The sequence below is a fragment of the Thalia democratica genome, chromosome 2 (assembly GCF_965202585.1).
Source record: "Thalia democratica chromosome 2, ktThaDemo2.hap1.1, whole genome shotgun sequence".
NCBI lineage: Eukaryota > Metazoa > Chordata > Thaliacea > Salpida > Salpidae > Thalia > Thalia democratica.
In genome coordinates, this window is record NC_139166.1 from 55,628,957 (window position 1) to 55,645,886 (window position 16,930).

The 16,930-nt window shown below is 28.9% G+C and overlaps 2 protein-coding genes and 1 pseudogene across 2 annotated transcripts; all 3 read left to right on the forward strand.

Annotated features, from left to right (window-relative positions):
* Positions 1 to 4,032: 4,032 nt before the first annotated feature.
* On the forward strand, positions 4,033 to 5,298 carry LOC145828744 (histone H3.3 type 1-like; annotated as a pseudogene).
* Positions 5,299 to 8,191: 2,893 nt separating this feature from the next.
* On the forward strand, positions 8,192 to 8,605 carry LOC145828745 (histone H3.3A-like). Its single transcript, XM_082936497.1, has one exon. It carries the CDS (start codon positions 8,192 to 8,194, stop codon positions 8,603 to 8,605), a length of 414 nt encoding a protein of 137 aa, XP_082792623.1.
* A 5,217-nt stretch (positions 8,606 to 13,822) lies between these two features.
* LOC145828746 (histone H3.3A-like) lies at positions 13,823 to 14,236 on the forward strand. The gene has a single exon (XM_082936499.1). The coding sequence runs from the start codon at positions 13,823 to 13,825 to the stop codon at positions 14,234 to 14,236; it is 414 nt and encodes a 137-aa protein (XP_082792625.1).
* Positions 14,237 to 16,930: the final 2,694 nt, after the last annotated feature.

The window sequence follows — 16,930 nt, forward strand, 5'->3', positions numbered from 1 at the left end:
CCTTAGAGGTCAGACAAGTATGCTATGTCAATTTTTCTTTCTTGCAGTTTAATTGATAATTCACTGTTTTTTGTGGAAAAAAATTCAATTACTGTATCAAAAACTGCTAAGAACCTTTCCAAGCAGTTTCCTTTTGATAACCATCGGACTTCAGTGTGTATGAATAAGTTGTCAAACTCCTCCTCATTGACATTGCAAAGCTCTTTAAACAAACGAGTTTGCAAACCATGTCTTTTAATTTTGTTCACAGCTTTAATAACTAAATTCAATGAGGTGTGTAGATGATTACTTAATTTCTTAGCAACTATATGTTGCCTATGGATTACACAATGAATTGTAAATAAATTAGGATTAACCTTTTTAAAAAACGTGATTAACCCAACATGCCTACCAACCATGGAGGGAGCACCATCTGTTGCAATACCTATGATGTTTTCTAAAAGTATTTTATTAGATTCAAAATAGCTTTTGGTCTTATTAAAAACAAGTTGACCTGTGCTGTTGGTTTCCATTAGCTGAGATATAGCTAATTCTTCATAGGTTTTGTCACCAACTACCATTCGTACACATAAAAGAAGTAGACACTTATTTCCAGGCAAAGTAGACTCGTCAACTTGTATGGAAAATAAGTTGGTACACATCAATCTAATTAGGTTTTTTTCTACACTTTCTCCCATTTCATCAATGCGTCGTTTAACTGTGTTGTTACTCAATGGGATTATGCGTAGAACATTGCTGATGTTTTTGGTATGTAGAACTTTTTCAAGTACTGTTCTTATGGCTGGAATAAATACTTTTTCACCAATGGTGTGAGGTAACCCTTGTTTTGCAATTATTAAAGACAGGTAATATGAAGTTAATAGAAAATCTTTTTTAAGTTAAACATAGAAATTTAAAAAAGTATATACTTACAAAAAGAATTTTTTAATGACAAAATTTATTTTATTACTTAAAACAAATTTTTATTTACTCTATTACTTTTCACCAATTATTAAAAGTAAAAAACTTAGTCTTTGAGAGCATTAATTCTTTAAAACTTTATTCTTATTATAGTTTTAAAAAGATTTTACAGACAATTCGATGGTTTTTTATATAATTTCTAAAATTCATATATTAAAAACGCTTTAATAAATTTATACTTAGTTTTAGCAAAAGTTTAAATTTAGTAAGTTTAAGTTTGTTGTTCTGTTAACCATTTAAACTCTAGATTAATTGTTCTTAAAACTTTCTATATCTAGAAAATGTATCAATAGTTAATTCTATTAAAAACAAAACAGTTTCTAAACGAATAAATGTATATAATTATCTTTTAAAAAGGTTAATAGTATACAAAATTTTGTTGATGGTTCTGAAAAAGGTTAAAAAAATTTCATAGTGAATTTAATCCATATTCAAAAATTTGATAAATTAATACTTTTTACACAGCATTTTAAGGTATTTTTTTTTGCGGCAAACTAAGTACATCATTTATTTAGCTAAAACAAATTTTATAAACCCTTTAAAAAGGTTAAGTTATAGTTTGTGTATTTTATCTACAACTTCTAATGAACTGACACATACCACGTGGTGGTGCATGCATATTTACATCGATAACGTCCGTAACACTAAGAATTTGTATAAACTTTTTTAAAACTGTCTATTACATTATTATCAGTCAAAACTAGGAAAATGGTAGCCGACAAGATACCCGCCTGAGTAAAATCTGAACACCCAACCTACAAGGTGATGATCATCGCAGCTATCACTGAGATGAAGTCTCGCAAGGGAGTTAAAGCTTAAGCAATGGCCGAGCACGTTGGAGCCAACTTCAAAGATGGCTTCAAAACCAACTTGAAAGTCGCATTAGAGAAACTTGTTGACAACGGTACAGTCGTCAGAATGAGTGGTGTTGGTGCATCTGGTTCCTTCAAATATGGAAAGGTTGAAGCAGCAAAAATGCAGCACTAAAGAAGGCTGCACCTAAAAAGAAAGCAGTAGCTAAGATACCTGCCTAGAAAACAGCTGCTAAAAAGGTTGCAGCAAAGAAGAAGGTAGCCAAGAAGTTTCCTGACAAAGCCAAGAAGGTTGTAAAGAAGCTAGCAATAAAGAAAGCCGCCCAAAAGAAATAATAAACTAGTTATCTACTAACAGGAATTTTTTTAATGCCACTTTACAACATAAATCGATCGTCTGCTTCAAAGATATTTAAGGATCTAGATGCTTATTAAAACTAGGCTTATTAATTGCATTCTTATACGTTATTAAGAAAGCCGAAAGAAAAACAAAAGTATATGCCTGTTTGTAAACAAGGACAACCTTTAACCAAGAAGCACTTAAGTTTCTGTAAGTATATGTTTTAAAATAATGAAATTAGTTTTAGCTGTGAAGATTAAATAATCTTATTGTTAGTCATACATTACTACCGATCTTATAAAAGCAATAATAACTAAAATAAAAAGGGCTTGAAATTGTAAAGAAAATTCTTCATTAAGTACATGGAAAACTAAAGAAAAATGATAAATATGAAATCAACTTTTATATAAAAATCTTAACCAAACTTTTAACTTAAATTTTTATTAGATATAATTTGAATATTTCGAAACAAAACCAAACAAAAGCATCTAAAAATAGTTCAATTCTAAAACAAAGATAAGTATAGTAAGCCAAGCTCAACTATTTTTGTTTTTTGTTAAACATCAACATCTTTAATTAATTAAAATTATTATAATATCGATAGTTACTTTAGAACACTAAAAAATAGAAAGTCTAAAGATAGCGAAACTTTCAATAATTTTTAAATAACAAATTTATTAATATAAAGTAATCAAAAATTAAAGTTATAATTTTTAAAATCAAGAATAATATGAAAAAAAAACTTATTTTTTTGCTGACTAATCAAATATAAAAATCAGACTGACCTTTAAGTACAACTAGCTCTATTCTTAATAATTTTGTAATACATGAAATATAAATATATAAACACATATACTTGAGTATAAAAAGTACAATATATGAGAAGACTGCCTGGTTTGCATGCTATTTCAAAAAGGCTAGTTACAGAATTGTGAAAAAGTATATTGTTTTCAAAAGCATTTGTTCAGACTGAAATTAATATTTTATATCTTATAACAAATTTGGATTGCTACTTCGTATTATAAATAATCTAAGTAAAAAAATTAAAATTAAAAATTAAATTATTTTAGAAAACTAATTCTTTCAAACTTTTTTCTTTTATAGTTATAAAAAGTTCTAACAGATATTGTTTATAATTTTACATTTTCAAAATCATGAATAAAAAGAGTTATATTAAATTTATACTCAGTTTTAGCAAAGGTTTAAATTTAATAAGTTTAATTTTTTGTTCTGTTGACCTTTTAAATTTTGGAGCTATTTTGCCTAAAAATTCCTACGCTAGAAAATTTATCAATAGTTAGTTATATAAAAACCAAACAGTTTCTAAACGAATAAATATGTAAAATTTTCTTCTCAAAAGAATTTGACTATAAAACTTTTTGTTGATAGTTCTAAAAAAGGGTAAACATTTTCATAGTGAATTTAATCCAGAGAACAAAAGTATATTAGACTAATATTTTCTACATAGCATTTTAAAGTAATTTTCTTATGTGCTGCTAACTAGTTACAGCATTTATTTAACTAAGAAAAGTTTTATAAACTCTTTAGAATAGGTTAGATTAAAACTTTTGTATTTCATATTTAATCTCTAATGGTTTGACACATACCACGTGGTGGCGCATGCACTTTTGAGTCGATAACGTCCGTAACGGTAAAAATTTTGTAATTATCTTTTTAAAACTATTTATTAAATATCATCAATCAGTACTAGCAAGATGGTAGACACAAAGAAATCCGCCCCAGCAAAACCTGAACACCCAACATACAAGGTGATGATCGTCGCAACTGTCACAGTTTCGCAATTTCGCAAGGGATTTTCAGCCTGAGCCATGGCAAAGCAGTTTTGTTTACGTTATTTTACTTTGAAAAATTAAACTTTATGTCAGGTTATTGAAAATTCGAAGGTCTACTATTCAATTGATGGATACTTTGAGGTCAGTCTGACATATCTGCTGAGTCATCAAATTTAAAAAAGTTGTTTTAGTTTTTTTATAAGTTATACCCTTATCTCTAATCCACCCTACCTAAGCATACTACAAATACAAAGTAATCAAAAAATTTAATTTCTAATATTTAAAATCAAAAATAATATGAAAAAAAAGCTTATTTTTGCTGACTCATCAAATATGGAAATCAGACTGACCTTTAAGTACAATTAGCTATATTCTTTATCATTTGGTAATACATGAAATATAAATATATAAACACATATACTTGAGTAAAAAGAAATACAATATATGACAATATATGACTGCCTGGTTTGCATGATAATTTTAAAAGGAGTTGCAATTTTTATAAAAATATAATTTAGGGCGAAATCAAAATGTTAAACCTGTTTTTGCAAAAATCTTACGTAACTTTTGATGACTTCCAAAGTATTAAAAAGGCATTCTGGCCCATTTACTAGTCATGCCCCCCTCCCTTGAACCCTTTGAAGGCTATGGCCTCCAAGGGAACCACTTGGCCCACTTTGGGAAACCCTGATTTAGATAGACAGCCTTTTTATATTCATTCTTTATTTGTTTTAAAACTATAATAATGCTAAAATTAATACTTTTGTTAAATCTTTGGATAAAACTGATAAAACTAGTTTTAAAAATTGTAAAACATGAATACTTAAAAAACAACTCTAATCTTTCTTAGCCTTGTTAAAAAATTATTAACTAAGGTTAAGAACTTTGAATCAAAAAATTCCTAAATTTTTTATTCCCACGTCCTTAACACACGTACTTTAAACTTTATTCAAATCAGTTTCGTGAAAACCTACAGAACAATCAACAATTGCACAAAACAAACCGCCCGAAAATCATATGGAGGAAAAGCTCCCCAAAATCGAATCGCCACCAAGGCAGCACGCAATAGTGCACCAACCACCGGAGGTTTCAAGCGGCCTCATCGTTACCCACCAGGAACCGTTGCTCTTCGTGAGATCCGTCGCTACAGAAGTCCAGTGAGCTTTTGATCCGCAAGCTGCCATTCCAACGTCTTGTGCGTGAAATCGCTCAAGATTACAAGACTGACTTGCGTTTCCAGAGTTCAGCTATCGGCGCTTTGCAAGAAGCTTCCGAAGCCTACTTGGTCGGATTTTGCGAGGATACTAACTTGTGCGCTAATCATACCAAAAGAATGACCATCATGCCAAAAGATATCCAATTGGCACGCTGCATCCGTGGTGAACGTGCTTAGAGCTCTTAGATTCTGTTGTTAAAACACCGTCCCGGTCCTTTTAAGGGCTACTTATCAATAAATAATAGTTATTGACTATTCATTGTGATTTCATTAGAACTTTTTACAACTCTACTTTATATTCGGTTAAAAAATGTTTATTCACATGCTGTGTAATGAATACTTGCATTTTTCATTGTTTAAACGTTCAGCTTAAGAGAGTAGTTAGAGTTGATATGGTTGAATGCACCAGCCAGACAACAAACGGCCACATTTGTACAATGATGAAATGTTTCCAACTAAATGCTGATGCAATTAAACATGATGAGGCAGTTTCATGTAAGCAATTAGTTAGTTTGGTGTGCAGCTGGAAGCAATATCTTGAACTTGCTTTGTGAATGATTATTGTAAGTACTGTTTTGTTTTAAAGTTAACATTTCAACTGGTGTTCAATTGTTTAAATATTTAAACCAGGTTTATAATTTAATAGTTTATTAAACCTTTTACAGTTTCTTGTTTACTAAAAGTTTTATTTAATTTTTAGTTTGTTGTTTTAAGTCTTTTGAAATAGAGTTAAATAGCTTGTAGTTTCTAAAGTCTTTATTAAACTAATTTATAACTTTGTATATGCTAGTATTTCTTGTTGTGTTTTATATAAAAGATTCTTCATTTAAAACTGTCTGTCTGATTTATATAAAGTAGCCTAGAGTAGTATTAAGTGTTTTATATATAGCGTTCACTGATAACTTACAAGTCAGCACTTATAATTAGTTTATAGTATTATGTTCAACTTAGATAATATTAATGATAAATTGCCTGCTGTGGGTCCTGAAAATAAGCCTGTTAGAAGGTCACCCCGCTTGCAGGAAAAGTATGAACAAAAAGGTCAGTATGACAATCTGCCGACAGGAAGTCAACCTGACCCAACTGAAGCTTTAGGTGTTGGGCCACCAACATCCGTAGCCCACAACTGTACTACTAAGTAACATAACTATTTTAATGTTTGTATCTCGTTACAGATTAATTAACAAGAGAAAACTAAAGACAATTTTTGTTAAATACTCTCTATTAGTTAAAATTTGAAACAAACTCACAAAACAAAGCTATATATAGACTAAAACAAAATAAAAAATCCTTGTATTACTTAACTTTATAAAATTACAACGTATCTACTTGAAAAAACTTAATTAAACTGCGACTGGTTTGTAGAGAAGAAACTAAACTAACATAATTTTTGCAAACTTATGAAAATATGTAAATAGAAAATTGTTTAAAAACTATAATATTTGTTGTAAATCAAATTAAGAAGATATATCTAAATATAGTTTGTTGAACGACAAAAAATACACTCAATTTATTCGGTCCTAGGACCTTGTGCACAAAGAACCTTTTGGTTACCGAGTCGTACACCACTCACATACTTTTTAAAGTCTTGTCTAGAAGGACAAGTTTATTTAACTCGCAAAAAGGTAATTTGGTCAAGGACCTTAAGTATAGAAGGATATTACGGTTATCAAGCTACCTAACAATTATAGTTAAGACATAATTAATTTTTAAACCCATGTCCATCCAGTGGCATTAGCTTATTTTGTACATATTCTTTTCAACATAGTGAATATAAAATATACATGCCCTTAGTTTTTTAACATTGTTACTTTAAATATACGCAAGCTATACAGAAAACGATTAAATATTTTTCTCAAAGTAAATTGTTACATTCTTAACATTTTCAAAGAATCTATATTGCTTGGGTTCTTTTCTGATTTGAATAATTAAAAGTTTGTTCATTTTCTTGTTTAAGATTTTATTTAAAGCACTAAATTTTTGGATTAAACTAAACAAAATTTACAAAACGTTAACAATGAAAGTTTTGATTAAACTTATATAATAATTACAGTCGGTACATCGATAAGGTATGCACTACACCTCGATTTGAATGGAATAAATAATTCTTTAAAGCAAAAGTTTTATTGATTTAATCTCACTAGAAAAATTATTGAATGCTTTATTAGGTGATAGAATTTAAATAAACTGGTTAAAAATATCAATGTTGTTGAAAAAAAACTTAACACATATTCTAAAAAATATACTTACTTAATATAGTATAAACTAAAAAGATCATATTAACAAAAAATTTAAAAAGGAGTTTCTAGCTAAAATACTGTTGGGAAAAAAAGTAAAATTTGTTTCAAAATTGTAAGGTATGCACCTTTCGAGTTTTGATGAATTGTATATTTTTTATATAAAATATAAAAACAGCTTTAGAAAACTACATCAGCTTTTATAGAGCCATCTCAAAGGGCTTAATTTGTAAGATAAGTTGTATTGTTTTTTTTTTTAGCTTGAAAACATTTAATAAACTTTATATCTAAATATACAAAATTCACCCAAATGTTTTTAGTTATTCTTTTTTAAATCAGGTGTGTTAGCATCTTTAAAGGTAAGTGTTTATACTTTCGTAAACACTCTTTTTTGTAATAAACAATAAAACATAGAATTTTATGCATAATTTAAAATCATCAATATTTTTCACAAAAAATCCAGTTTTTCTTCAATACTTAAAAAAAACACTTAAATCTAAAACAGTTATAAAGTTATGTTTAAACCCTAATTTGAAAAACTAACTCACTTATACATGTAAGACAGACATTTTTTTTATTCATTCTTTATTTATGTTAAAAGTATATGCACGCTAAAATTAAGACTTTTGTTAAAACTTGTAAAAATAATTGAAAAACATGAATACTTAAAAAACAAACTCCAATTTTTCTCAGCCCTCGTTATTATGTTATTAACTAAAGTTATGAACTTTGAATAAAAAAAAAGTGCTAAAATGGTCTTTTCCACGTCCGTAACGCATGTACTTTAAACGTTATACAAATCAGTTTTAAGTGTATCTACATAACAATCAACAATGGCCCGCACAAAACAAACCACCCGCAAATCCACTGGAGGAAAAGCTCCCCACAAGCGAATTGCCACAAAGTCTGCACGCAAGAGTGCACCAAACACCGGAGGCGTCAAGAAGCCACATCGTTACCGCCCAGGTACCGTTGCTCTTCGTGAGATCCGTCGCTACCAGAAGTCCACCGAGCTTTTGATCCGCAAGCTGCCATTCCAACGTCTTGTGCGTGAAATCGCTCAAGATTACAAGACCGACTTGCGTTTCCAGAGTGCAGCTATCGGCGCTTTGCAAGAAGCTTCCGAAGCTTACTTGGTCAAACTCTTCGAGGATACCAACCTGTGCGCCATCCATGCCAAAAGAGTGACCATAATGCCAAAGGACATCCAGTTGGCTCGCCGCATCCGTGGTGAACGTGGTGCTTAGAGCACACAAACTCTGGTGTTAAAACACCGCCCCACTCGGCCCTTTTAAGGGCCACCTATTAATAAATAATAATTGTTGAATATGAATTGTTTAATTCATTAGAACCTTATACAGCTCTGTTTTATATTTGGTTAAAAGATGTTTATTCAAACACTTTACTACAAAACTTTATTGTAGTTAAATTAGTTATTCATAAAATACTTTGTAATGTAATAATCAAGGTTGTATACTTGTAATGTGTTAAGTATTTACGATAATAATACTTATATATTTGTATTATTATTTTTGTTACTAATTTTTAATCGAAAAAAGTTTTTTTAATTGAATAACAAAGAAGGTTTTAAATTGTGAATAAATATCAATGGTATAATATAATAGTTATAACTATAATGAACTTAAATGAACAGAAGTACAATAATTATATTAATGAAAGAAACTTAACACTTTTTTTTCTAAAAAATCTACTTACTTAAAACAAGCTAAAAATATTGTAATGAAAAAAAAATTTACAAAGTAGATATTAGCCAAGATACTGATAGGAAAAAATATAATATACTCCAATATTGTAAGGTGCGCATTTTGCGTAAAACACTTTTACCTCGGCTTAAATCGCATACCCTAACAATGTTTTAACTGAACATGTTTCTTGTGCTAATTTGTGCTTACTTAAAAACAAATTGAGAAAAGGTTCCAGTTGTTTAGGAAAATATACTATTTTTTACTAGACTAGTTATAATACTAAATTTTTACACTGTTTTTTCCATGCAACATAAAGGTATTTGTTATTTAAAAAGTCAACATGGTTGATTTCTCATGAAAAAAAAAACGTTTTAATTAACTATTATTATTAGCTAATCAATCTTTATCACCATAGAAATAAAAATGCAACACTCATTACTACTTAAAAAAAAATTATTTAAAAAAAACTCTGTAAAATTTAAAATTTAAATGTTAAAACTAAGAGCACGATTGGAAACAATTTTGTTTAGAATTTGGTAACAAACAACGTTATTAAAAATCTTTTTAAGCGTAAAACCGCTGACTTTATTCAGTGTTTAACACAAAAGGGCTTACTTTTCAAAATAAAAAAGCTTTTAGTAAATGAATTTTTCCAGAACAGTTTTATTTCGTTTTAAACAATTCCAGTAACTCAGCTTACTTTTTATGATCGCATAATACAATTTCAGAATATTTCATAGGATATTGATACTTAATTTTACGCATTTTTGAAATTAATTTATTATTGAAAAAAGCATAAGTTATACAAGTTAAAAAGTTTAAGCTAGCTTAGGCTTATATTTAACCAATTTTACAATTAACTATTAAAGATTAGCCAACGTTTAATTTTTATACTGTACACTTAGCTTAATAATACAAATATTTCGCTGTATAGATTTTGTAATTTTTTCTAAATAAGTAAACTTATGTCAAATCAAAGTGTCATTGACAAAAATTGCAAAAAAATAGTTGATTATGGTTTTTATTTTCTGTATTAAAAGATTTAATTAGAGTATCTAAAACTAAAAAACATTAAGGACAAAAATTGTTCTCTGTTGATTTTACCCCATGTTTACTTTAGGCGTTTAAGAGTTCTTTATATTAATTTAAAGCGATGAAATTGCCTAAAAACTATTTTAATTAATTATAACGGATTTACTTGTTACCTAGTTTTTGAAGCTAAACAAAAAAAAAAAGTTTAAAAATTTATTTAAAACCTGTAAGTTTATATGAGACATAGATAGTAAAAATAATAATGATTTTGATTAAGTAAGTAAGCTTCAAAATAAATTTCTGTTAAAGTTTGTCGTTTAGATAAACATTATATTAGTAAAACATGTTCATCGTTTTAAAATTATTTTTACCGTTTTTAACTTATTTAAAATTCTTTTTAAAATTAAACATGAAAATTTATAAAAAATATACTTACAATAAGCATTTTTTAATGACAGAAACTTATTTTATTTCTTAAAACAAATTTTTATTTACTCTATTACTTTTAACCAATTATTAAAAGTAAAAAACTAAGTCTTTGAGAGCATTAATTCTTTCAAACTTTATTTTTTTTATAGTTTTAAAAAGTTTTAAAAGAAAATTCTATGGTTTTTTATATAATTTCTAAACATCATGAATTGAAAAATTTTAATAATGTTACACTCATTTTTAGCAAACGATTAAATTTAGTGAGTTTAAGTTTGTTGTTCTGTTACCTACTTAAACTTTAGATTAATTTTTCTTAAAACTTTAAATAGCCAGAAATGTATCGATAGTTAATTCTATTAAAAACAAAACAGTTTCTAAACGAATAAATGTATATAATTATTATATAAAAAGGTTAGTAGTGTATAGATTTTATTGATGGTTCTGAAAAAGGATAAAAAAAATCAGAGTGAATTAAACCCATAGAACAGACGTTTATTAAATTAGTATTTTTTACACAGCATTTTAAGGTATTTTCTTTTTTGCGACAATCTAGGTACATCATTTATTTAGCTAAAACAAATTTTATAAACTCTTTAAAATAGGTTAAATTATAGTTTGTGTATTTTATCTACAACCTCTAATGATTTGACGCATACCACGTGGTGGCGCATGCATATTTACATCGATAACGTCCGTAACACTAAGAATTTGTATAAAGTTTTTTAAAACTGTCTATTACATTATTATCAGTCAAAACTAGAAAAAATGGTAGCCGACAAGAAACCCGCCCCAGCAAAACCTGAACACCCAACCTCCAAGGTGATGATCATTGCAGCTGTCTATGAATTGAAGTCTCCCAAGGGAGTTTCAGCTTAAGCAATGGCCAAGCACGTTGGAGCCAACTTCAAAGATGGCTTCAAATCCAACTTGAAAGTCGCATTAAAGAAACTTGTTGACGATGGTACCGTGTGTCATAATAAGTGGTGTTAGTGCATCTGGTTCTTTGAAACTTGGAAAGGTTGAGGCAGCAAAAATGCAGCACCAAAAAAAACCGCATCCAAAAATAAAGCAGTAGCTAAAGAACCTGCCAAGATAAAAGATGCTAGAAAGGTTGCACCAAACAATTTTTATAAAGATTCATCCTACCATAAGAGTGACCATCATGCCAAAGGATATCCAATTGGCTCGCCGCATCAGTGATGAACGTGCCTAGAGCACCTAGATTCTTGTGTTAAAACACCGCCCCGGTTCTTTTAAGGGCTACCTATCAATAAAAATAGTTATTTACTATTCATTGTAGTTTCATTAGAACGTTTTACAGCTCTACTTTATATTCCGTTAAAAAATGTTTATTCACATACTGTACTACTAAGTAAGTAACTATTTTAATGTTTGTATCTCGTTACGGATTGATTAACAAGAGGCAACAAAAGATAATTTTTGTTAAAGATTCTTTATTAGTTAAAGTTTGAAACAAAATCACAAAACAAAGCTTTATATAGACTAAAACAAATAAAAAAACCTTGTATAACTTAACTTTTTAAAACTATAACGTACTTAAAAAAACTTACTTAAACTGCGACTGGTTTGTAAAGAAGAAACTAAACTAACATAATTTCTGCAAAGTTATAAAAATGTATATATTAAAAATTGTTAACAAAATATAACAGTTGTTGTAAATTATATCAACAACATATATATAAATAAAGTTTATTGAACGACAAAAAATACACTCAATTTATTTGGTCCTAGGACCTCGTGCTCAAAGAACCTTTTGGTTACCGAATCCTACAGCACTCAGATACTTTTTAAAGTCATGTCTAGATAGATAAGTTTATTGAACACTAAAAAATATAGTTTAATTAAGGACCTTGTGTATAGAAAGATATTTTGGTTGTTTACCTACCCAACATTTATAGTTAACACATACTTATTTTTTAACCCCTGTCCATCCAGTGGCTTTAGCTTATTTTGTTCATATTTTTTTTCAGTGTAGTGAATATAAAATATACATGCCCTTACTTTTTTAACATTGTTACTTTAAATATACGCAAGCTATACACAAAACGATTAAAAAATTAACTCAAAGTAAATTGTTACATTCTTAACATTTTCAAAGAATCTATATTGCTTGGCTTCTTTTCTGATTTGAATAATTAAAAGTTTGTTCACTTTCTTATTTAAGATTTTATTTAAAGCACTAAATTTTAGGGTTAAACTAAACAAAATTTATAAAACGTTAACAATGAAAGTTTTACTTAAACTTATATAATAATTACAGTTTGTACATCGATAAGGTATGCACTACACCTCGATTTGAATGGAATAAACAATTCTTAAAAGTAAAAGTTTTATTGTTTTTAATCTCACTAGAAAAATTATTGAATGCTTTATTAAGTGAAAGGATTTTAATAAATTGAATTATAATATCAATGCTGTTGAAAATAAACTTAACACTTATTCTAAAAAATATACTTACTTAATATAGTATAAACTAAAAAGATCGTACTAACAAAAAATTAAAAAAGGAGTTCATAGCTAAAATACAGTTAGGAAAAAAAGTAAAATTTGTTTTAAAATTTCAAAGTATGCACCTTTCGAATTTTGATGAATTGTATACTTTTTATATATAAAATATAAAAATAGCTTTGGAAAACTACACCAGCTTTCATAGAGCCAACTCAAAAAACTTAATTTGCATTATTAGATGTACTGTTTTTTTTTAACTTGAAAATATTTAACAAACTTTATATTAAATATACAAATTTCACCCAAATTTGTTTAATTATTCTTTTTAAAATCAAATGTATTTGCATCTTAAAAGGCAAGTGTTTATATTTTCGTAAACAATATTTTTTATAATAAACAATAAAACATAGAATTTTATGCATAATTTAAAATTATCAGTATTTCTCACAAAAAAATAAGTTGTTCTTTATAATACTTAAAAAAACAACTTAAATCTAAAACAGTTATAAAGTTGTGTTTAAACCCTAATGTGAAAATTAAACTCACTTATCATGAAAGACAGACATTTTATTTATTCATTCTTTATTTATTTTAAAAGTATATGCACACTAAAATTAAGACTTTTGTTAAAACTTGTAAAAATAATTGAAAAACATGAATACTTAAAAAACAAACTCCAATTTTTCTCAGCCCTCGTTATTATGTTATTAACTAAAGTTATGAACTTTGAATAAAAAAATTCCTAAAATAGTCTTTTCCAGGTCCGTAACGCATGTACTTTAAACGTTATACAAATCAGTTTTAAGTAAACCTACATAACAATCAACAATGGCCCGCACCAAACAAACCGCCCGCAAATCCACTGGAGGAAAAGCTCCCCACAAGCGAATTGCCACCAAGTCTGCACGCAAGAGTGCACCAAACACCGGAGGCGTCAAGAAGCCACATCGTTACCGCCCAGGTACCGTGGCTCTTCGTGAGATCCGTCGTTACCAGAAGTCCACCGAGCTTTTGATCCGCAAGCTGCCATTCCAACGTCTTGTGCGTGAAATCGCTCAAGATTACAAGACCGACTTGCGTTTCCAGAGTGCAGCTGTTGGCGCTTTGCAAGAAGCTTCCGAAGCTTACCTGGTCGGACTTTTCGAGGATACCAACCTGTGCGCCATCCATGCTAAAAGAGTGACCATCATGCCAAAGGATATCCAATTGGCTCGCCGCATCCGCGGTGAACGTGGTGCTTAGAGCACACAAACTCTGGTGTTAAAACACCGCCCCACTCGGCCCTTTTAAGGGCCACCTATTAATAAATAATAATTGTTGAATATGAATTGTTTAATTCATTAGAACCTTATACAGCTCTGTTTTATATTTGGTCATAAGATGTTGTTCAAATACTTAACTACACAACTTTATTTTAGTTTAATTAGTTATTCATAAAATTTTTTTTAACGTACTAATCTAGGTTGTATACTTAGTGTAATGTAAATTTTAGGATTTAAACTCTTGCCCCTTTACTAACCAACTGGTTTGTCAGTCAATTAGAGACAGAGCTGCTTAATAAAACTGCAAGGCCTAAAATGTATTGCAGATATGTTGATGACATTTTCCTCAATTTCCAAAATAAAGATCAAATACATCAGTTTGATAAAAATCTCAACAGTATGCATAAAGACATAAAATTTGTTATCCAGACTTGCCAAGAAGATATACTATCATATCTCGATACACAGGTGACAATAAAAAACAACAAGTTTATAACATCAATCTTCAGAAAACCAACAAGCACGGGCGTGCTCATGAACTTTAACTCGTGTGTACCGCAGTCGTGGAAGAAAAATTTAGTAAAAAACCTAAATTACAGAATCAAAAAACTTGTCTTAGAAGATCTACAAAATGACGAGTGGCAAAAGGTAAAAGAGCTTTTGATGAATAACTCATTTCCGGCAAAGTTTATCGATGAACAAATACAAAAGAAAGACAACTTTGAGACAGAATTAATTGAAAATAAAGATGTTAAGAAACAATACATTACAATACCATATGTTAAAAAGACGTCAGAAAAATTCTTCAGGAACATAAATGCAGTACTTGAAGGCATCGGGGTAAAAGTACGTGATGCTTATAGATCAGAAAACTTTAGATAATTTTTTCTTTAAACTTTCAATAGTTAGAAAAGTATCAATAGTTAATTCTATTAAAAACAAAACAGTTTCTAAACGAAAAAATGTATATAATTATCTTTTATAAAGGTTAATAGTATAAAAAATTTTGTTGATGGTTCTGAAAAAGGATAAAATAATTTCAGAGTGAATTAAACCCATTGAACAGACGTTTATTAAATAAGTATTTTTTACACAGCATTTTAAGTATTTTTATTTTGCGACAATCTAGGTACATCATTTATTTAGCTAAAACAAATTTTATAAACTCTTTAAAAAAGGTTAAATTATAGTTTGTGTATTTTATCTACAACCTCTAATGATTTGACGCATACCACGTGGTGGCGCATGTATATTTACATCGATAACGTCCGTAACACTAAGAATTTGTACAAAGTTTTTAAAAACTGTCTATTACATTATTATCATTCAAAACTAGAAAAAATGGTAGCCCGCCCCAGCAAAACCTGAACACCCAAACTACAAGGTGATGATCATCGCAGCTGTCTTAAATTAAAGTCTCGCAAGGGAGTTTCAGCTTAAGCCATGGTCAAGCACGTTGGAGCCAACTTCAAAGATCTCTTCAAAACCAACTTGAAAGTCGCATTAAAGAAACTTGTTGACGATGGTACCGTGTGTCAGAATGAGTGGTGTTGATGCATCTGGTTCTTTGAAATTTGGAAAGGTTGAGGCAGCAAAAATGCAGCACTAAAGAAGGCCTCACCCAAAAAGAAAGCAGTAGCTAAAGAACCTGCCAAGAAAAAAGCTGCTAGAAAGGTTGCACCAATCAATTTTTATAAAGATTCATCTTACCATAAGAGTGACCATCATGCCAAAGGATATCCAATTGGCTTGCCGTTTCCGTGGTGAACGTGCCTAGAGCACATAGATTCTGGTGTTAAAACACCGCCCCGGTTCTGTTAAGGGCTACCGATCAATAAATAATAGTTATTTACTATTCATTGTAGTTTCATTAGAGCGTTTTACACCTCTACTTTATATTCCGTTAAAAATGTTTATTCACCTACTGTACTACTAAGTAAGTAACTATTTTAATGTTTGTATCTCGTTACGGATTAATTAACAAGAGGCAACTAAAGATAATTTTTGTTAAAGATAGTTTATTAGTTAAAGTTTGAAACAAAATCATAAAACAAAGCTTTATATAGACTAAAACAAATAAAAAAACCTTGTATAACTTAACTTTTTAAAATCATAACGTACTTTAAAAAACTTCCTTAAACTGCAACTAGTTTGTAGAGAAGAAACTAAACTAAAATAATTTCTGCAAAGTTATAAAAATATATATATTAAAAAATTGTTAACAAACTACAATAGTTGTTGTAAATTAAATCAACAAGATATATATAAACATAGTTTGTTGAACGACAAAAAATACACTCAATTTATTTAGTCCTAGGACCTCGTGCAAAAAGAACCTTTTGGTTACCGAATCCTACAGCACTCAGATAGTTTTTAAAGTCATGTATAGATAGATAAGTTTATTGAACACTAAAAAATATAGTTTAATTAAGGACCTTGTGTATAGAAAGATATTTTGGTTGTTTAGCTACCCAACATTTATTGTTAAGACATACTTATTTTTTAACCCATGTCCATCCAGTGGCTTTAGCTTATTTTCTTCATATTTTTTTCAGTGTAGTGAATATAAAATATACATGCCCTTAGTTTTTTAACATTGTTACTTTAAATATATGCAAGCTATACACAAAACGATTAAATATTTTTCTCATAGTAAATTGTTACATTCTTAACA